This window comes from Simochromis diagramma, unplaced genomic scaffold, assembly GCF_900408965.1.
Source record: "Simochromis diagramma unplaced genomic scaffold, fSimDia1.1 OVJJ01000753.1, whole genome shotgun sequence".
NCBI lineage: Eukaryota > Metazoa > Chordata > Actinopteri > Cichliformes > Cichlidae > Simochromis > Simochromis diagramma.
The window spans coordinates 7192416-7212337 of NW_024387523.1; the positions used below are offsets into that span (position 1 = coordinate 7192416).

Genomic DNA, 19922 nt, shown 5'->3' on the forward strand with positions numbered 1-19922 from the left:
TTGTTTTTTCTTTTTTTCTTTTTAAAAATTAAACCAAATGTGAATGAGATCTGTTTTGCTGATGAGGCATTTTACAACATTTGGGTTTGCGCAGATGGACACCTGTGGCTTTGTGATTGGATTTGGCAGCCGCCCTCTCGTGTTCGGCTTTTCCTGTTCTTGATAATGAGCTAAACAAAACAAAAAAAGCCAAAACAAAGCCTTTTATTGTATGCTGTCAAGCGTTTTTGTTTGTTGGGTTTCTTTTATGGGGGTTTTATGCTCTGTGTGCGCTCACAGCGCTGATGCGCGGGCTATAATCGGATCCTTCGGCGCTGCGTAAAGAGGATATGAGAGATTATTATGGCAGGTAAAAGCTACAAATAGGCTGCGACGACGTCTCGCTGGGAGGCAGGTGCGTCGGTTGTTTATCTTGTTGCTCCGCTCGTGGTCCCAGTGGCTCGTGGAAAAGGGAGAGAGAGGGAGGGGGAAAAACACAAGACTGTGGTTTCGACGCGCACCGATACTGACTGACCGGAAAGGTGGGTGTGACGCAATTAATCCACGAGTACACAGGTGCTTGGGTTCTATTTAATGGTTAAACTTCAAAACGATTATTTGTCGTATGAGTCAAGGTTTGTGAATTAAGTGTGCCGTGGAAATACAAAGCAGCCTTTGTAGCGCTTGGAGTAGACGGACGTGGCGGAAAAGTGGGATAAGCCTCATGACAGCTCACTAAAGTTTACAAGCTGTTCTAAAATCGAGTGTTTACTTGATTTTTGTCTTAAAATAAATTGCCCCAGAAATAGTCCTGACCTCAAATTTATGCTCCAAGCTCATTTTGAGGTGTTTGCATAAACATGCGCCTTTAACGAGGGAATATTATTACCATGTTGTTGCTATTTTAGACCACAGAACTGCCCCTTTCTTCTCCCAACACACAGCCCCAAAACTAGTTCTTCTCCTGTAGATAGTTTGATGTTTTTTGGCATCAAATTATTATTTTTCTCTTAGTGTAATCGTTTTAATTTGTGCGATTTTTACATAGGCTAGTTGTATAATGTAAGTAAGTTATGACCCACACAAAGCCATCCATGTGTGAATCGAGAAATACTGAGAAGATATTGCAAAACTATCAGAATAAAATCATAATGTGTTTTTTTTGTTGGTGTTGTTGTTGTTGGTGTGGTGGGGCTGGAGTGTTTTTAGGATTTGAATATCTCAGGGATGTCAGCTTACATCATAGCCCAGACTGGAGAAACTCTCCGTATCTCTCTGTTTCCTCCATGATAAATGTGTAAAACAGCAGAAAAGGGTCTGGTAGCTCATTGCAGACTCTTCTGTATTTATAATAAATATTTTTTTTTGTCTATAATAGAAAGTTTCTATAGTAGATATTGGAAAACAGGAAGTGTCATTTAATTGTTTATCTATTGTGCAACTATTTGGTGTTGTAATAATGGCAAAAAGGGAGGCCTTTATCATAGAAAAAGCTGTAAAATTAATGAAACTACAGTTAAAAGTTCAAAATCTATCCCTTTCTTCACATTCTCCAAAGCCCTCCACTGGGCTGGATTGGAGTCTCTGCTGGGCCAATCCTGGATTCCCTAGCCTTATGTTTGACACCCCTGCTCTATAATATTATTTGGTGTACTTGGATATGTGTTTGGACTGCAGATGGTGGCTGAATCCGATACAAGACGTCTTTTGTCTGATGAATTGCAAGAATAAAGAAAGAAGCTGGAATTTTAATGTGCAGAGATTTCAGATTTCAGCCACGTCACCAAACTGTTGTATCAAAACTCGTCTCCTTAACATACTTGTGAACAAAAGAAACTGTGGAATAAAAATGAAGCTGATTGGGGTGCAGGAACAGCACCGGAGGAAAATTAGAAGAGTCGGCCGAGTGAGGAGAAAGGGACCAGAGATGGCTGATTGGCCAGTTTGGTGGCATTCCTGTGTCTGTTGACACAGCCAATCCTTGTGCATGAGAGAAACAGAGAGAGTATGAGAGGAGGTGAACCAGTTGTCGCCAAACAGTTCTCAGCTACTGGCTGGTTAACAACAGCTGTACAACAACTGAGCCTTTGTGTGAAGCCGAAATAGCCAAGAGAACATAAATACACCTGAGAGATTTCAGTGTGAGGGCTGAGCGCCTGGGCAATAATACAATAGGCATCTTCCCTTTAAAAAAAAAAACAAAACTAAGCACAGATTTTGCTCAGGCATAGGCCATTGTTTTGACACACAACATGGTCTGAAAAACTGGTTGCTTGATGTTTGATTTATCTCGCCCCATATTCCCCACTTTGTCTAACAGTTTTTCCGCATGTGTAGGCTTTATTGTTGATGCTGTCCTCAATTTCTTTTAATCTGTTCTTATTATACAAATGCAAACCACGCGCAATGCTGAAAGGGAACGTCCGGAATCCTGAGAATGGTTTTAAGGGAAGCCAGAGTCCCTTTGATCTGCTAATCTAACCTCACTGGCGGTCGAGGTCCTGCGTGTTACACTGTAGCCAGCAGTCAAGGACGGTTACATTTTAATCAAAACAAGAGGACAAATGAGATGATGGTGAGATAAAATTAACGTTAGGAGCACCTAAATACATGCAGGAGAAGGCAGAGAAGGGTTTTAATATGATCACATGCAATTTCATCTTTTTCGCTTGCAATGAGAGTGAGAGGAGCGATGCTTATTCACTCGACTACAACCAGATGGGGAATGCACAGCAGGTGGATGTGTGTATGCACAACCTTGCATATTAAAGTAAACAGTCTATGCCTGAGTGGCTCTGCTCTGAAGTTTGGTGGCAGGAGAGGGGGAGCCCATTCCTCGCATAGCCCCTTGTGTTTTATGCTCCGCGGAGCCTGGACAAAGGGAGGAGTATTCACCTTCTCATGGCGTTCATCGCCGAGGTCATTTGAGCTCATCAGACTGTAAAAGGTGGACTTGGTTAGGCTGTGCTCTTAATATTATGGCTGACTGAGTCACTTAAATTTAGTCTTTAAACCCAAAGTCGAGCTGCAATTCCAACCATCCTGAGCGCTGCGATGGATCTCTGTGTCAAGTTTGTAATATACACATTATCTTTGGTTTGACATTGAAAATAAGTTTCTGCAGACATTTAGTGTTGCACTTCTATAAATTAAAGGTTGTAGCCCTGCAGCAGGTGGTGGTGTACCCCCCTTTCGTGCTGTGACAGCTGCCATAGACTCCAGCCCAACCACAACTCTGAATTAGAGAAGTGGAAGAAGGATGAATAGACTCATATAAAACTGAAAGACTCTCAAAAACAGCTTCTGTTAAAGCATGCACTTTCTCATATTGAATCAAATATCATCCTTTTGTTTGACCCTCACTGATATTCCTCTCAAATACGAAGAGGGTGGCAGCATTTTTAACTTCCGAACCAGGATTCATTTCTCCTTCTAGAAAGTTTCTTCAGATGTGCAGAACCATTACAATAACTCGCAGACAGACGTTCATAGAGACTTAATGGTTAAAACTGGTGGATTAGATCTTTAACTTGATATTAAAACTTGTGTTTTAAATAAATTGTAGTGCTAACTGACAGAGTCTGGGGTTGAGTAGGTCCTTGTTCCACCTTTTTTTCTAAGTTTTAAATTAAAATAAGTCATTAAGATGTTGCATTGCACTCATAATCTGAATTGGAATCGACTGAATGACCCTCTTTTTGTATCTTGTTTGTTTTGTTAACATTTGTACAGAGTGTGACTGTATAAATAAGAGGCTATAAACCTCCAGGTGTCTCATACAGAATGCCTCCTGCAGTTTTTTTCCTTCTCACAATAGACACACCCTCTGGAAAAAAGTAGGCCTCGACCTGTACAAAGAGGTGCTGAGTGCCCCAGTGGCATATTTGGCATGGCACGAATACAATACAGTTCTTGCTGAGAAGGAATTCAACTTGTAGAGCAGCAAGAGAAGATGATAGTTTCATCAAGATATACGCGCAATGTGATATTTTTGCCTAGTCATAATGACTCCACCTGGGAAGAAGCAGGCAGTGTACACATCAACAAGAAAACAGACAATGAGAATTTAATCTTCTGGTGTGTGAGAAAGATTTTAAAAATGGCGTCAGCAGTTAGTCTTCCGTGTTCATGCAAAAATAAATGTCCTTGTTACTTGTTCCACTGAATCACCTGATTTGCATTCCTGCTTTTTTTACCCCTTGTTTGCTCAGGCTGCTTGCACCAAAAACCAGGAAGTGAGCATGAGTAGCCTGTCTGCTGACAGGAAGACGCCGGTGGATCATGGCGTTCAGATACGCTTCATCAAAGACCTCCATGACACAGGCGGCGTTTATCCTGATAAATCCAAGGGGAAACAACAGTGCGGCGACTCCTTCCAACAAATATGGTGTGGCAGTGAGGGTTCAGGGTATCTCTGGGCAGCCTTACGTGGTCCTGAAGGATGGAGAGAAAGGCGACTCATACGGAGTTCAGTTAAAAAACCCCACCTCCAGCTCGGGGACACCGTCACCGTACAACAGCCTTCCAAAGATTAATAAAGTTCCAAAAGAATTCTTAAATCCCTACACACCTGCTGATAACTCATCACAGTCCCCTGTTTCCCCAGCAGAGGATGAGGATGGGGAAATTTTTGGGAGCCCTCTCAAAAGACCTCCAGGGGATGGTCAAGCAGGGACACAGGGCGAGGAGGAGAATGGGATGGGCAGAGAAAAACAGGTAGAGAAGCCGAAAGCTGAATACCTACTCAAAGCGACACCTAGTGAAACAGAGAAAAACACAGACTGGACAAGTAAAGGAACATATAACGAAGCAGGACTTAAACCTGTCAAATTTAACCCCGTGGGACCCAGAGGGGTAAACCAAACTGGCTCTGGTTTCACCGGCTCTTTGGGGAGGTACAGTGATAAGAAACCAAATCCAAATTCTTTGTCACAGTCATTCCCCGAACCTCCAGCATCAGCTGACGAGGAGCCTGTCCCTGTAATCGACACCAACTCCCTGGCTCCCATCAACAAGCTCATCAGTAAGTTCAACAGTGGAACACCGGGTAGCGCCCAACAGACCAGAGGGCGCTCTGGAGCGAGGCAGCGGCTCGGATTTGAACAGCGGAAAAGGTCCACAAGTCTTGACGCTCGAAAAGTTGTTGAGCCGGAAGTTTCCCTCCCCTCTCCAACACCGAATCCCTACGCTTCACCCCAATTTACCTCCTCCAGCATTGAGCTCAAGAGCCAGGCTACTCCAGCAAGTAGCAGCCTCGGAAAGAGCCCTCGATCTGTTGCCAAGGTGACAGCTTTCGAGGCTCCCAAGTCAAATTTCAAGATACCAGAGAAGTTTAATGCCAAGAGCACGCCTCCAACTATAGCAAAAAAGCCTGTAAGTAATAATGACGCAGAGCCTGAGCTCTTAGGAAGAATTGAGCTGTTTGTTTTGGGTTTATTTTCTCATCTTAACTGATTCTCTCTTTGAAGGAGACACTTCCTAGAAGTCAAAGTGCAGAGATCATGGGTGGGGGAGATACTCCAATCAAGCAAACTAGCTTCAACATCCTGAAAAACAGGTAATTAAAACTACATGATACATTTAAAAAATGCTCTACTTCTATTGTTTATGTGGCTTGTTTTAACAGATCGTTCATTTAACTGTGTCATATTGTATTAAAAAATAAGTGTAGCTCTCTAAATTAGCAAAAGGTAAACTTTTTTCATTCTCTGTGTCTGATGTTTCCTTTGTAGCAACAGTGAAGGATTCCTTAAACCAAAATTCAGCCCCACTGCTGAAACAACCGGCAGCTTAAAGGTATGACACAGCCTGGGTTATCTAACCACAGAGAGTATAAACTATATGGACTATGGACATGGCCACAGGTGTATAAAATCATGCATCTATCCATGCAGTTTGCCTTTACAAACATTTGTGAAAGAACGGGTCATTCTAAACACTCAGTGAATAATAGTGTGCTGCTGTTATAGGATATCACCACTGCACCATTGCAACAACTCAGTTTGTGAAATCTCTTCCCTCCTGGATATTCCACGATCAGCTGTGGGTGGCGTTACTAAATGAGGCTCATTGTCATAGGCGATTTGTTTTGACCGCTCTCTTGTGTTCATGCTAGCTAAAGTGATTTAGCTTCATGGCCTTTGTGGGATTTTAAAATTGTAAAAAGAAAAAGAGATTTTGCAAAGTCCATCAGTTAGGTTTGAAGTGGTGAGAGGGAGGTCAGGCGGGAGTCTCTCTGGACTGTGATCTTCACAGTCAACACTGTGATGTGTAGAGAAAGTATAAAGGAGGTGGAGGTATGCGCTGGAGAGAAGAGGAATGAAAGTCAAGTCAGGATAGATGGGTGTGAATCAGATGGAGATAGATGGAAAGGAGAAGATGCAAAAAGCAGAGGCAGTGAAGGTGGATGAGTTTCAACACCTTGGATCAACCATGCAAACGTACAGCGCAGAAGAGAGGTGATGAGGAGAGTGCAGGCAGGGTGGAGTGTGGAGATGAGTGTCAGGGGTAATTTGTGATGGAAGGATAGCTTCAAGAGCAGCAGATAAAGATGCTAAGAATTTTACTTTGAGTGATCCATATATACAAGATTAGAAATGAGTGTATCAGCGAGACAGATGGTTTGGACATGTGTTGAAGAGGGATGCTGAATATTTTGGGGAAAAGATGCTGAAGATGGAGCTGCCAGGCAGGAGGAAAAGGGGACATCAAAGAGAAGATTCATGGATGTAGTGAAGATGAACATGCAGAGGGTTGGTGTGACAGAATAGGATGGTAGGGTTAGCATAAGATGATCCACTCCTAAAGGAGTGACTCCTAAAGGGAGCAGCCAGAAGAAGAAGAAGTAGGCCTTTCCTTTTATTCTAGTAATTTTTAACAGTAATCATGATAACATGAGTCAGAAAAGCAGTTACATGCTGGAGACACCCATGAACGCATTGTTTACACTCAGTAAAATACGACATAAACATAAAATCTTTCTACCATCCATAGTGTTTTCATATTCATATTTCATGAACACAATGAAGTGAAACTCAAGAAATCCAACCACGTCAACAACACTTGAATGCTTGGATAATGTTTTTATGTTTACATCGAGGTGCCAGCAGTATTTTGTGGTTTTGTTTTGGGGATGTCTAACCTACATCTCAGAAAAAGTCAATTATCTTAATGCTGAAAGTATAAAAAGACATTATTCACATATATAATTAAAGGGAATTTATTTAGTTTTTAATGTAGATGCAGCATGTTGGTTAGACAAATTGTCATCTCTGGGACGGGAGCTGTTTCTCCCTTCATCTTGCAGTGAAGCTAGCAGATGGTTGGCAGCCTGAAGTTTCTGTTTCATTCATCTTGTCTCCTCGATCCTCTTTTGGCAGGCCAAAAAACTTGAAAAGGAGCAGGCTGACTATTCCTCTCCCCGTCTTGGTGCCATGTTTGCTGCTTTGCGCTTCTTGTTACGCCTTATTGAAACAGATTGTTCCACACTTATGAGAACACACACGCTTCCTCCTTTAAATTAGCATCTTTTTGAATAAATCTGCATACAGAAATGATTCCTTTGTGGCCCTACCTTCTCATATTACATGCCCTTGATTATGTATGATCCCTTGTTATGTACTTCTCATTGTGCTTGTGACCATGGCTGCCTGTGAATTATTTTGCCCATCTTGTCTCTTGGCAACGATGCACCTGCAGAGGAAAGCTCAGTGTGGTGAGAGCGCAGTCATTGAGAGGCATCAATAATTGAGTTGGAGTGGAACCCTGCACCAGCTCGGGGTTGGCTCGCTGGATGGGACAGAGCCTCCTCTGAGGGGTCTCGTTGTAAAAAAATATCCTTTTATTGTGACGTTAACCACACTGTCCACTTTAGTATATTGCTGTGGCTTTAGTGGCTTATTCTTCTTAGCAGAAGTCATCTCGGGCTCTTCAGCAGCTACTGAAAAATCCACAAACGGCATCAAGCCGTAGGATGAAAGAGTCTCCTTTTTTTTTTTTTCCAAGGCTATTTATTCTCCAGCTCTGCCTTTAAAGCAAAGTGCTGCTTTTGTCTGTATCAAACCTCAACATAAGATCAGAGCAGGGATACATGATTGTGTTTCCAGAGGGAGATCTTTTTGATGCAACCAGTGTCCAGATTAAAACTGACTAATAATTAGCCCTTCACATTTCCGAGAGAAGTTTGTATTTTGAGCTGTATTGACTTTGTGACACTTCACTGTCAGCACACTCGTGTCTGTGGCTTTCTCAAAGTGCTTGCGCTGTGTTTTGAGTGTTTTACTGTGGTGTTACCAGTTAATGCTTGTTAGAGGGAAACTTGTTGAGATTATACACTGACACCCTTTCGTCTGTGTTGGCTTACTCGAGTCTAACATTGCTAATGTATACTTGCTTGTTTGCGTACAGTGTGAAAACTGTTGTCTGTTTGTTGACTCACAAAGGTCACATTCACATGTTGTGACCTGCTAAACCGATGAGTGAAGATTCGATTTTATTTACATTTCTAGAGAATTTTACTGCATACTGACAGACCACGTTCAATGAAAAAGGTGAAACTACTTGTCTTCGAGGTAACTAAGGTAATAAAGCCCCTGCTACAGATTGCAATGGTAACCCGCAATCAGGTTTAGCTTTTTGGTCTGATCACTCAAGCCGCTAGCTTTGTCCACATGTCTTTTGTAGTGTAAACATTCATGTGCCCTGATGCTTTGCCATCACGGACGTAACAGGAAGATACACTCAGCAGCCACTTCATTATTAACACCTGTTCAGCCAGTCACATGTCAGCAACTCTGTGCATTTAGGCATGCAGACATGGTCAAGACGACCTGCTGAAATTCAAGCTGAGGATAAGAATGAGTAAGAAAGGTGGTTTAAGTGACTTTGAGCTTGGCGAGGTTGCTGTTTGGCGTATTTCAGAAACTGCTGATCTGCTGGGATTTCCCCACACATGTCTCGGGTTTACAGAGAAAGAAAAAAAATATCCAGTGAGCTGCAGTTCTCTGTGTGAAAATATCTTGTTGATGCCACAGGTCATAGGAGAATGGACAGCCTGTTTCAAGTAGATAGCAGTGCAACAGTAACTCAAATAACCATTTGTTGCAACTAAGGTATGCACAGAAGATCATCTCTGAATACACCAAACATGAAGATGTGCTACTGCAGCAGAATACCACACCAGGTGCCACTCCTGTTAGACAGGAGCAGAAAACTGAGGCAACAATTCACCAAAACTGGACAACAATAGACAAAAGAATGTTGCCTGGTCTGATTTCTGCTGGTAAGGTCAGAGTTTGGCATAAGCCAGCTCGTGCTGAGTGTGTAATGGTGTGGAAAATTTTGTTGGCAGACTTTGAGGCCCTTAGTGCCTGCTGAGCATAATTTAAACACCACAGTGTAATGAGTCCAGCACGTCACATCTCAAACTGTTTTCTTGAATATCACAGTGAGTGCACTGTACTCAAATGGCCTCCACAGTCACCAGATCTCAATCGAATACAGCACATTTGTGATGGAACGCGAGACTCATATCATGGAAGTGAAGCAAGAAAATCTGCAGCAACTGTGTGATGTTATCACGTCAATATGGACCAAAGTCTCTGAGGAATGTTTCCGGCACCTTGTTGAATCAGCGCCATGAAGAATTAAGGCAGCAAAAATAAAAACATACAGTGAGTGCACTGTACTCAATGCAGGATGTGTTTATCCATTTCGTCATCTGCCCTTTTTTGAATCACAAATTCATTTTTCCTGCAAATGTCAACAGCTCGAATAGCCCGAACCTCCCAAACTTGCTCTTAAACACTTTCTTTCCTTTGCTGATGTTGAAATTACGAATGAATCGTTTCAACCCGCAACATTAAAATAAATACAGGTCATTACATAAGAAAAAGCTGTGTAAGTACCAGCTGTAATTCTTAAAGGTTTAAAATCTGAAAAGAGAAAAATCTTTTTCTTCTACGTTGATACTTCCTGTGTTTTAGAGTCCAGAAGAATGATCTGGTCATTTAGGCAAGAAATGTATCAAGTGTGAGAAGAAAGTCTTTCTTTCTTTTACTATTATTTAACTAAATATAAACCGTTCGCTCTTTCGACCTTTCTACAATCACAGGACTACAACCTCTCAGAGGCTGAATGCCAGCTGTGAATACTGATGTGCAGTTGCATTTGAATGTTTTCAGGGACGTGAGCATTAGGACAACATCTGGCTTTCAATAATTTCTTTTAAAAAAAGAAAAGTGTTTTTTGCAAATTTGTCACACTTGCATGTTTCAGATCATTAGACACATAATATTATACAAAGATAAACCAAGTAAAAACAAAATATGTTTATATAAATGTTGATTTCATTTATCAAAGGAGAAGAGTTATCCAAGCCTACCTGGCCCTGTGTGATGTAATTGTAACTGTAATAATTTTGGCCCATTACTCTTGTTTTAATTCGGCCACACTGGAGGTTTTTGAGCATGAACATCCAGCAGTTCTTTAGATGTTGTTCTGGGTTCTTGTGTGGCCTCCTGTATAAGTCATCAATACACTTTTGTAATAATTGTAATAGGCCAGCTGCTGCTGTGAAGGTTCAACGCTGGGCTTTTTCTCTCTTTCCTCCATTTGTAGATAACGGCTCTCACCGTGGTTCACTGGAGTCACAAAGCTTTAAAAATGGCTTTGTGAGCCTTTCCAAACTGATAGATGTCACTGACTTTGTTTCTCAGCTGTTTCTTTAGATCGTGGATTTGTTGCTTTTTCGGATCTTGTAAACTACTTGATTTTGTCAGGCAGGGTCTCTTTAAGTGATTCCTTGATTCAACAGGGTCTGGCAGTAATCAGACCTGGGTGTGACATGTGAAACTGAACTCAGTTTTCCCCAAAAATTTATTAATTCATGATTTAACAAGTGGGGCAATTACTTTTTTTTTAAACGGGGCATCATTCAAAATCTCCATTTTGCTTTTACTCAGGTTAGCTTTACGTAAATATTAAGATTTATCTACCACATCTTTAGGAACAAAAACAAGAAATTGGTAGATAAGTTTTATTCTATTTAGTGTTCTGAACAAAATGCAGGGTTAACATTATACATACCTCCAACACTGCTAAACTTTTGAACTGTGGACCCAGCAAGAAAGGCTCTTTTTTTTTTTTTTAAATTGTTAATACACATCATTATACAGCTGATGCAATTCATACAGAGTGCTCAGAAGAGCTTACACTTATTCGCTTATTATTTTATCCTCTTTTAATTATCTTTTTGTGAGGATAGAGAGCAATGTCCCAGAACGGGATTATCTACAGTCTGTCCTGCGGGGGACGAGAAGAAAGTGAAAACAAAATATATCTTCATAATCAATGATAAGTAACAGAAATGTGAAAGAGTCCCCCAAGGAGCAGAACCGTCCGTGATCCTCGCTTTGTCTCTTTCTTCTCCGTGTGTGCGTCCTTGTAATGAGTGTGTAGGAGGATAAGAGGAGTTTCATGGGCAGGCAGGCTGCGCTTATTCCCCCTTTTTCACTGAGGAGGAGGCCTTTCCGAACGGCAGAGCGGTGTGGGCGAAGAGCGAGCTTTTTGCTGCTTCTCCGGCTCTTTTTCCCCCTGCAGCCTGTCAGAACGAGCTGCTTCTGTGGGGAGAGCGTCTGTGTTGACGATATCTGAGCGCACTGGCAGGGCTTGTTCTCCCAAAGATTTTCTGACTGTCAGAAACTAGGGCAAAGAATCCAAGCCAGGGGTTTTCTTTCAAAGGTTAAGATAATACAGAGTGCATAATGCATTGCGAGGCCGAAAGTGGCACTAGCTCCAGCCTTCCTCTTTGTGTTTGTCCCTTTGCTGTTTTCTCCTCGTCTTACCTTTAGTCTCTTCTTCTCCTTGTGTGTGTGTGTGTGTGTGTGTGTGTGTGTGTGTGTGTGTGTGTGTGTGTGTGTGTGTGTGTGTGTGTGTGTGTGTGTGTTTCATTTTCTGCAGAAGGAAGGATCTGATGGAAGCCTCAAAACAGGGAATCTTGAGGAACTTCAGGAGCAAATCAAACGCCTCAAAAAAGAACTGCAGCAAGCCCAGGAAGAGTAAGTGTGTGTGGTTTTAAAACAAAGCTCCAACTTTTTGCTTCTGTGCTGTTTTGGAGCATATTTTCACTGTTGCAGCACTGACTGCGTGTGTGTGTGTTTCAGACTGGCCGAGGAGCGTATCGCCAGAGAAATCGCAGAATCACGTCTGCACATGCTGGAAGATCAGCTAGCTGAGCTTCAGGAAGAACTGAGGAGGGTTTCCGAAAACTCATCTCATTCAGACTCGATGCAGACGGTCAGGACGCTGCACAGTTACGCATGCACAAACAAACTCACCATTGCACCCATCTGAATGTCCCTTTTTTTTCCCTCTCTGCAGGATGTGGCCGCTCTGCAGGCCCAGCTGGCTGAGGCCACCATGCTGCGCCAGCGTCTAGAAGATACGCTACGCCAGCGAGAGCGGGAGTTGACGGCCCTGAAGGGGGCACTAAAGGAGGAGGTGGAGTGCCACGACAAAGAGATGGAGAGTCTGAGGGAGCAGTACAGCCAGGATATGGAGGACCTGAGAAAAACCATGGAGCAGTTCACACAGGTGGATGCCTCTGTTGTTTATACGCAGATACGACGTCACAAAATATAGAAGCTGGAGCTCTGATTTTTCCAAACTGATCTCCTGAAGTGCACTACCACTCCCCACAAAAAATACACAGTACACCATTTTCTTTTCCAACAAATCTTAAAATGAAATTCCTTTAGAAGATTACTCTATACATGTCAGACTTGTCTTAGTTGCGAAAACGATTAACACTAAAACTAGAGATGAAAGCAATTAAAACTCTGCAGCTGAGAGCCATCAGGGGCTGTCTTTAAAAAAATATATATCATAAATTTGTCAGGAAATACTGGAGCTGTTTGATGTGAGGTCTGTGATCTCTGCATGATTATCAGCGTCCTTAGAAGTACATCTAAATGAAGACTTTTCCATCACCAGCTGTATGATTTTTGGCTGAATTTCTTGAGTGTAGTCTGACCTGACAAGCTCTGGAAGAGAGATTTTATTTTGGTCAGTTAACAACTAGAAACATCACTAGAAACAAAGAGTTAATGACACACTAGTAAGTGCCAGTTTAATAACAATAGGTTAACTATTAACTGTTTAAGCATTCCTCTTTTATCACAAAGTCAACCTTCTTCACAAAGATAGATGCTTCAGGCAATAAACTCTGACTGTGATGGAAACAAAAAAAACATGTGCACTCACTTTATCAATGAGCAAAATCAGCACATTTCCATCTGTACTTTCATAGTGAAAAATATGAAACAGTGTCCTTTTTTATTTCTATTTCATTTCTACTTTGATCTTCCTTGTGATGCTGCTTCAGTGTCACACCAAGAGACTACAGATTATAAGATAATTTGCCTCTTCCTCCCTTGAGCCCTCTGTGCCAGGTCCAGGCAATATCTGTTATGAAAATGGAGCAAGTGCCTTTATGGGGGGGAGAGAGGGACGTGCCCCACTACTGGAGCTGCCTACAGTGGATCTAACATTTGTTGTCTTTGATTATCTGAAGGTTCAAGCTTGGCAGGCTGTTGAATGAATGAATGTCTTTATTCGAGCAACCAAATAATAAAGTTATTGTAATGTACAATTACACACACAAAAAAAAAAAACAAGTTTAGCTCGAAAAGGAGTGGGATGAAGACAAGCTTTTTAACTCCCACCCCTGCAATCTTATCTGAGTTTTAAATTTTGTAGTTGCGCAGTACATTTAAATATTTGTGACATACAATTACAATTATAAAATTATCACATTGTCATAATTACAACATACAGTAGTGTAAATATTTGGCATCAATAATACAGTCTTTGTTACCACCGTTGAGTATCACAGTCATCACCATCATGGTCATTACATCCTCTCCATATATTATTTATATTTTAGCTATGAAAATATCAATGAACTTTGCTTCCATTGTATAGTAGTAACTTCATAAATTTTACTTTTAAGAATTAATTCTGGTCTACTGTTTCCTAATAATGGAGATAGCAGCGATATCAACAGCGTAAGACAATATCAACAGTGTCCATTTCAACTCTACAAGATAATTGTTTATATAGATATTTGTTGTTAACATTCTATATATAAACAAAAAGAAAAAAGAAAGAGAAAAAAAAATAAAAAAAATAATAATACAAAGAATATATTATTATTTACTATCATGGATAAACAATCACACACTCGATTCCTCTTTGTACCTTGACAATATACATTTTTTGTACCTCGATGTAAACAGATGAATATTTGGACACTGCTTGAGCTCTACATCCAATCTGTTCCAAAGTTTCACTCCACACACAGACACACACAAACTTTTCCTGGTACTTCTAACTATCTGCCTTTTAAAGTTACTACATCCCCTCAAATTGTAACCTCCTTCTTTATGTGTAAAGAGCTTTTGGATATTTTCTGGCAGTATACCCTTATTTGCCTTATATAGGAGTTGAGCAGTCGAGAATTCAACTAAATCAATCAATTTTAATAGTTTTGACTGCAAAAACAAAATATTAGTGTGACTATAATATCCTACCTTATACATTATTCTTATAGCACATTTTTGTAGTATAACCAGGTGATGCAGAGAACTTTTGTAATTATTGCCCCACACCTCTACACAATAAGTCAAGTATGGTAGGACTAGTACACAGTATAACAAAAACATTGCTTGGCAGTTTAAGAAGAACTTGGCTCTATTTATGATTGAGATACTTTTGGACACTTTATTTTGTATATGTCTGATGTGTGATTTCCAGCATAATTTGCTATCAATCATTACTCCCAAGAATTTTATTTCTGATACTACTCCTATGACTACGCCATCTATTTTTATTACAGTATCTACATTTACATTGTAATTCCCAAAGAACATTACCTTGGTTTTGCTCAAATTTATAGATAATTTGTTAACATCCATCCATATTTTTAATTTCCTTAACTCATTGTTAATGTTAAGTACATTAACATTAACAATTAACAATTCTGTCATTGAGAATTTTTAGAGGACGATTAATAAAATCACTTTTCTTTAGTTAATGTATGACTAAAAATAGGCAGTTAGGCTAATAACAACTAAGAGATTTACTGTTTTACATAATTCTCCCGCTCGTTTCGGATCCATACGACGAGGGTTAGCATTTGGGCCGTGTTGACAAAGAAGGAAATAAACTCTCTGGTTACAGGAAAGCCTGCAATGCAGCAATCACAGTGAAAGTTTCTCTGTTTCCGATCACTGAGTGGATTTTTTTTTCTTGTGACATCACAGTCATACGCAATTTCTTGGTACAATTGTCTTGGGAGAACAATCAGGTTATGCCTGTCAGGTAGTTTGTGTCCTGCATGAATTATTAAGGTGATGTTAACTTGTGCTTTGATGTTTTATCTGCCCCTCATTCACCCAGGCTTTATCTTGCCATTCGGTTTAATGCAGTCAGTGTTCAAACCAGGAGTCAGGGTATCACAAGGTCAGACTGAGCTTGGTGTGCAGAGTTAGAGAAAAGGGAATTTTACTGCTTGTGATTGCAGAGTAAAACTTTTCTAGCTGAATTTTTGGTAAAGTTTCTGTTTGCACCAGCCGACTGTTTCTGGGGTGCTGCGGGGTGTGGTGAAGAGGAAATCTGAAGAATATATGTATATACAGAAATAGATCATTATGCAGATTTAGGGGAAAGTTGCAGCAGTGTCAGAATAAAAAAGTGTAACAGACAGCCGGAGAGCAGGAAGTAAGCAGACAAAGCTGGCAGTTGCTTTTGATGAGGTGATTGATTTGGCGAGCGGAGGATTAAAGCGGTTGAATCGCTGTTTACACCGACTGCACAGTACCGACCGTACAGCACCCTGTCATGTTTACCTGATATATTACGGTGATATTTCTTATGTAGTATTCTTCAGACGTGGGATGCTTGTTGATGAAGGTGCGAGCTGAAAGATCTGTTGTTTTCTTTTTGGGTTTTTTTCTAATCCTGCGGGCTGAACATTTGTCAGAAAAAAAAAATTAAAAGAAAATGTGATAGATTTGAGTGCGTTAGCTCCTTTTGAATCACTGTGCTTTAACGTGTCACGATAATGAGGAGGAAATGAACGTGAGGACCAAAAGCATTTTAAACGCTCACTTTCACATCTCTAAAATGAAACTCTGTGTGCGTTTCCGTGCGCCTCAGTCTCAGGAGCAGATCGAAGAGGAGAGGGAGAGGGTGAACGCCTCCGTGTTGACACTAGAGCAAGAGCTGGAGAGCTGGAGAGATCAGGGAGAGCAGTGGAAGACGGAGCTGGAGGCCACCACGCAGGAGCTGCAAAAGACCAAAGAGGAGTTAGTATCACAAGTCCTTCTTTAACATAAATGCATATATGATCGATCACCTCAGTGAACAGCAACAAAGACATATTTGTAAACCTATTAAAAAGCATGAATATGCATGCTGGTGGAACATGTTTCAGCTTTGGTCATGCATCAGAAACACTCTGTCACTGTCACATTTCATATTTCAAATGGGGAACTGGTTCAAATCATCTGCACTGCTCACTGAAAACTTTACAACATCCTGTGAAAAGAGCTCTCTATGCCTCAGTCTAATAATATTATATTTCTCCAGAGTTATTTTTAATGCCTGCCATGTTTCACTTGGCTTTTCATTTGGCAGGAACGAGGCGAACCCCAGCAGCCAAACGTGAGAGAGAAAATTAGTCTTGCTATGTTTGGTTTGAGTAGTGTAGATTTAGCCTGGTTTCAATGAAAACTTGAGATCCACTCCCTGAAATTCACCTGTAAGGCTCCCATCAGAGTGGATTCTGTATCTGATGATGTCTGATTCGATCATTAGATCAGTGAACCCAACTTTACTAAACAACTTTCCCCTGCTCATCCTCACTATCCTCATAATTTTTCTGTTTGCTGATGAAATTCTTCTTCCTTTAAATAAATAAATAAGCTAATGATGAATTGCAGTTTCGTGTGCAATCTTAGAATCTGAGAGTTTTGTGGTTGTGGTGATTTCATAGTAACTTTTACTCCCTTGTGCTTTGTTTGTTGCTTGCGGTTGCTGTTTTTGTGCAGCGTTTTACCCGAGCTGTGTGCATATGTGTATTTCATTAATTTATTTTTTTAATGGCCTTGCTGTTTATAAAGTGACTCTCTTTCTTTTCATAGCTTGCAAAAATCTCATTTGGAAAAGGAAGACTTGGAGGGTGAGCTAAAGGATCTTCAGGATTCATTGCTTGCCAAGAAGAAACAAACGTCTGCGTCTGATGATAACCGTTCTTTAGCAGAGGTAATTCAGCAAAGATTATGCTCAGTGTGTGGGTGAAATGCAGGAGCTCATCTCCTTTGTTTTACAGTATGTTTTACTCCCTCTTTTTTTTTTTTCCTTTAATGTGTCGCAGCAGCAGTGTGGATGTGGGCTTTTGCTCTTTTTCTTTAAATTTTCCTGCAGACAGACATGCTCACACTCATATGCCTCTTATTAATACATTATTTTGCACCCTGGCACATTCCTCTCACTCACTCGCTCACACACATTATCCATCTCTGATTGCCCGTCCCTAGGAGCTTCGGTGTTGCCATAACGACCTGAAGAGGGCTCGCACCGATCTGGACAAACAAAGAGGTCAGCTGGACGAGAAAATCGAGGCACTTCAAGCTCTGAAGAAGGCGAGCGGAGAGAAAGAGGCCGCGCTTCAGTCCGAGATCAGCAAGTTGAAGGAGCAATTTCAGAAAGACAAGACTGAGCTGGAAAAGGCACTCGAGAAGGCAAAGGAGGTGAAGCATCATCGGGATTGTAGAAACGAACCAAGAGTCTTACAGCATAAAATTAAGGAATCCTGCACCACTTGATGTTTAAAAATAATGCAGATATGGAAGTTTCTCTTTAGATTTTAAAAAATAACAGAAAAAGTGTAGGCATAATGAGCATGTTCGACACGGAAAATAAAGCTTCAGTTTCTGTCTTCTCTCTGCTTTGATGCACTCCTGTCTACAGTCGTCAGCTGGTGCAGGAAGTACTGTGGTGGACCACGGCGACAACAACCTGGAGCTCCAAGAGACAAACAGTCGCCTGAGGGAAAGGCTGGCCCGCATGGTACTGCTCAAAAAGCGGCTACACTCCACAGCTGTACACACAAGCAAAATTATGTAAACACATATACTGCACAAGAACAAAAGAAGTGTCCTCCCACACAGACACTATATTCAACCAAGTGATGTGAAAAGAATTACACTTAAAAAAAAAATCCCCTTTAAGCACATAAGGCTTAGAAATCCCTCTGGGATAAATTTGCTTAAGATGAGCATTGTGGATTGTGCTGTATGTTGACTGGAACAGCTGTGTATTCCAGCTGTTTAAAGAGCTGTAATCTGTGTGTGGAGCAGTCTTTCACAAATCTGTAAACAGAATCAGTGCACAGCAATTTATCAAATATGCACACAAACTGGACTTTTTGTGCAGTCGTCACATTAATGCTTCAAGTGCAGAACTTCGATTTTAATTCTGCTTTAAATATGAACGCTTTTTATTATTTGTCATTCTCCTTGTTTTGTATGCCAACCAAATTTAATAACTTATTACAAGCCCAAATGATAAAATAAACACAAGGATTTATTCCTTTTTTGGCCCAGTGCAAGTCTTGACTTGTAATACAGTTTGTTTGAGTAATAAAAAGACAATTTAGTCTATCTGCTGTGTTCATAGCTTGATATGCTCCCCAGACAAAGCTTCACTCCAGCATGCCTCGGAGCCCGGGGGACGAGGATGCCGTGGAAGCCCTGGAGGATGAGAACCGCTCCCTGAAGTCTCAGCTGGAGGAGGCCAAGAGAGGAGCCGCCCGCCTGAGCAAGGAGAGGGACGAGCTGGTCCGACGGTTGGAGGACCGAGACATGGAGAGGGAGGCGCTGAGGAGGGGCAAAAGCGAACTGGAGGAGCAGAAGAGGCAGCTGGATCGGGCGGTTGAAAAGCTTAACAAAGAGGTGTGAAAGAGTTATGGATGGACGAATGTCTACACAGATGGAGATGTCATTTTCTCGAGTCTTTCTTAATTCTGTCTCACTCTCAGGTGGAGCTGATGATGGGAGATTCTCGTCACTCTGTAACCAACCTGCAGATACAGTTTGATGAATACAGGGAACGCTCGAGGAAGGACCTGCTGGAGGCGCAGCGCAGCAGTAAGGACAGGCTGGCCGAGCTGCAGAGGGCTCAGACCAACCTGAAGACCCAGCAAGAAGAGGTGAGGAAAGATGGCTCTAGAAATGTACAGGATGGTAGCTTCCACTGCTGCTTAGCTGACACAGTAGAGGTGGGCAGATCACTGCTATTGCTATCAGATAGATACTTTCTATCCTCTAAGTTCAGTATGCAGCAAATAATCTAGGAAATTATTGTTTGGAAATGAAAAAATACACCTCAGACATTCACTATAAAAAATGTCTCAACCTTTTCCTGTTGACTGTTACTATTTGATTTGAAACCTACAGCACATTTAAACAACAGAAGTTGACCTAAAGTTCTTTACAGACACATTTACATTTCAAGTCTCCAAAGATTTCAGTTTCAAACTATGATTAAAAGCTGAAAGGTCTCTTTTGTTGCGTTAACTAATTATCGTGGAAAGTAAAAATCATAGTGATTTAAACCAATGATTCATCTGATAAATCACAACACACTGCTCTCTCCTACATGAGCTGCCTTAATTGGTTAAAAGTATCGGCATCTGTGTCGCTATCGGTTTTGGCAATAACCTGTATAACCCTGTATTTATTTGGTATTGGATTAATACCAAAATTTACAGTATGACACGGAACTGTGACACATGTGTAAGCAAGTAACAACGAAAGAGCTGGATTCCATCGTCTCATTGGTGGATGTGAATCTTCCCTCCCTCCAATTGGTTGATATTTTTC

General features: G+C 41.1%; 1 protein-coding gene and 1 long non-coding RNA gene across 2 annotated transcripts in view; one reads left to right on the plus strand and one right to left on the minus strand.

Annotated features, from left to right (window-relative positions):
* cgnb (cingulin b) overlaps window positions 1–19922 on the plus strand; it is a 24633-nt gene continuing 4711 nt past the window's right edge. The window contains 15 exon segments of the mRNA XM_040019938.1: window positions 1–521; window positions 4191–4327; window positions 4329–5352; window positions 5448–5536; window positions 5712–5775; window positions 11938–12035; window positions 12141–12273; window positions 12358–12570; window positions 16195–16343; window positions 16675–16701; window positions 17181–17301; window positions 17577–17789; window positions 18010–18108; window positions 18735–18992; window positions 19079–19249. Coding sequence (XP_039875872.1) covers window positions 4221–4327; window positions 4329–5352; window positions 5448–5536; window positions 5712–5775; window positions 11938–12035; window positions 12141–12273; window positions 12358–12570; window positions 16195–16343; window positions 16675–16701; window positions 17181–17301; window positions 17577–17789; window positions 18010–18108; window positions 18735–18992; window positions 19079–19249 — 2766 coding nt within the window. The 5' untranslated portion in view covers window positions 1–521; window positions 4191–4220.
* LOC120726405 overlaps window positions 14084–19922 on the minus strand; it is a 16298-nt gene continuing 10459 nt past the window's right edge. Inside the window, exon 3 of the long non-coding RNA XR_005694316.1 lies at window positions 14084–14349. This is a non-coding gene — a long non-coding RNA (uncharacterized LOC120726405). The remainder of the gene's footprint in view (window positions 14350–19922) is intronic.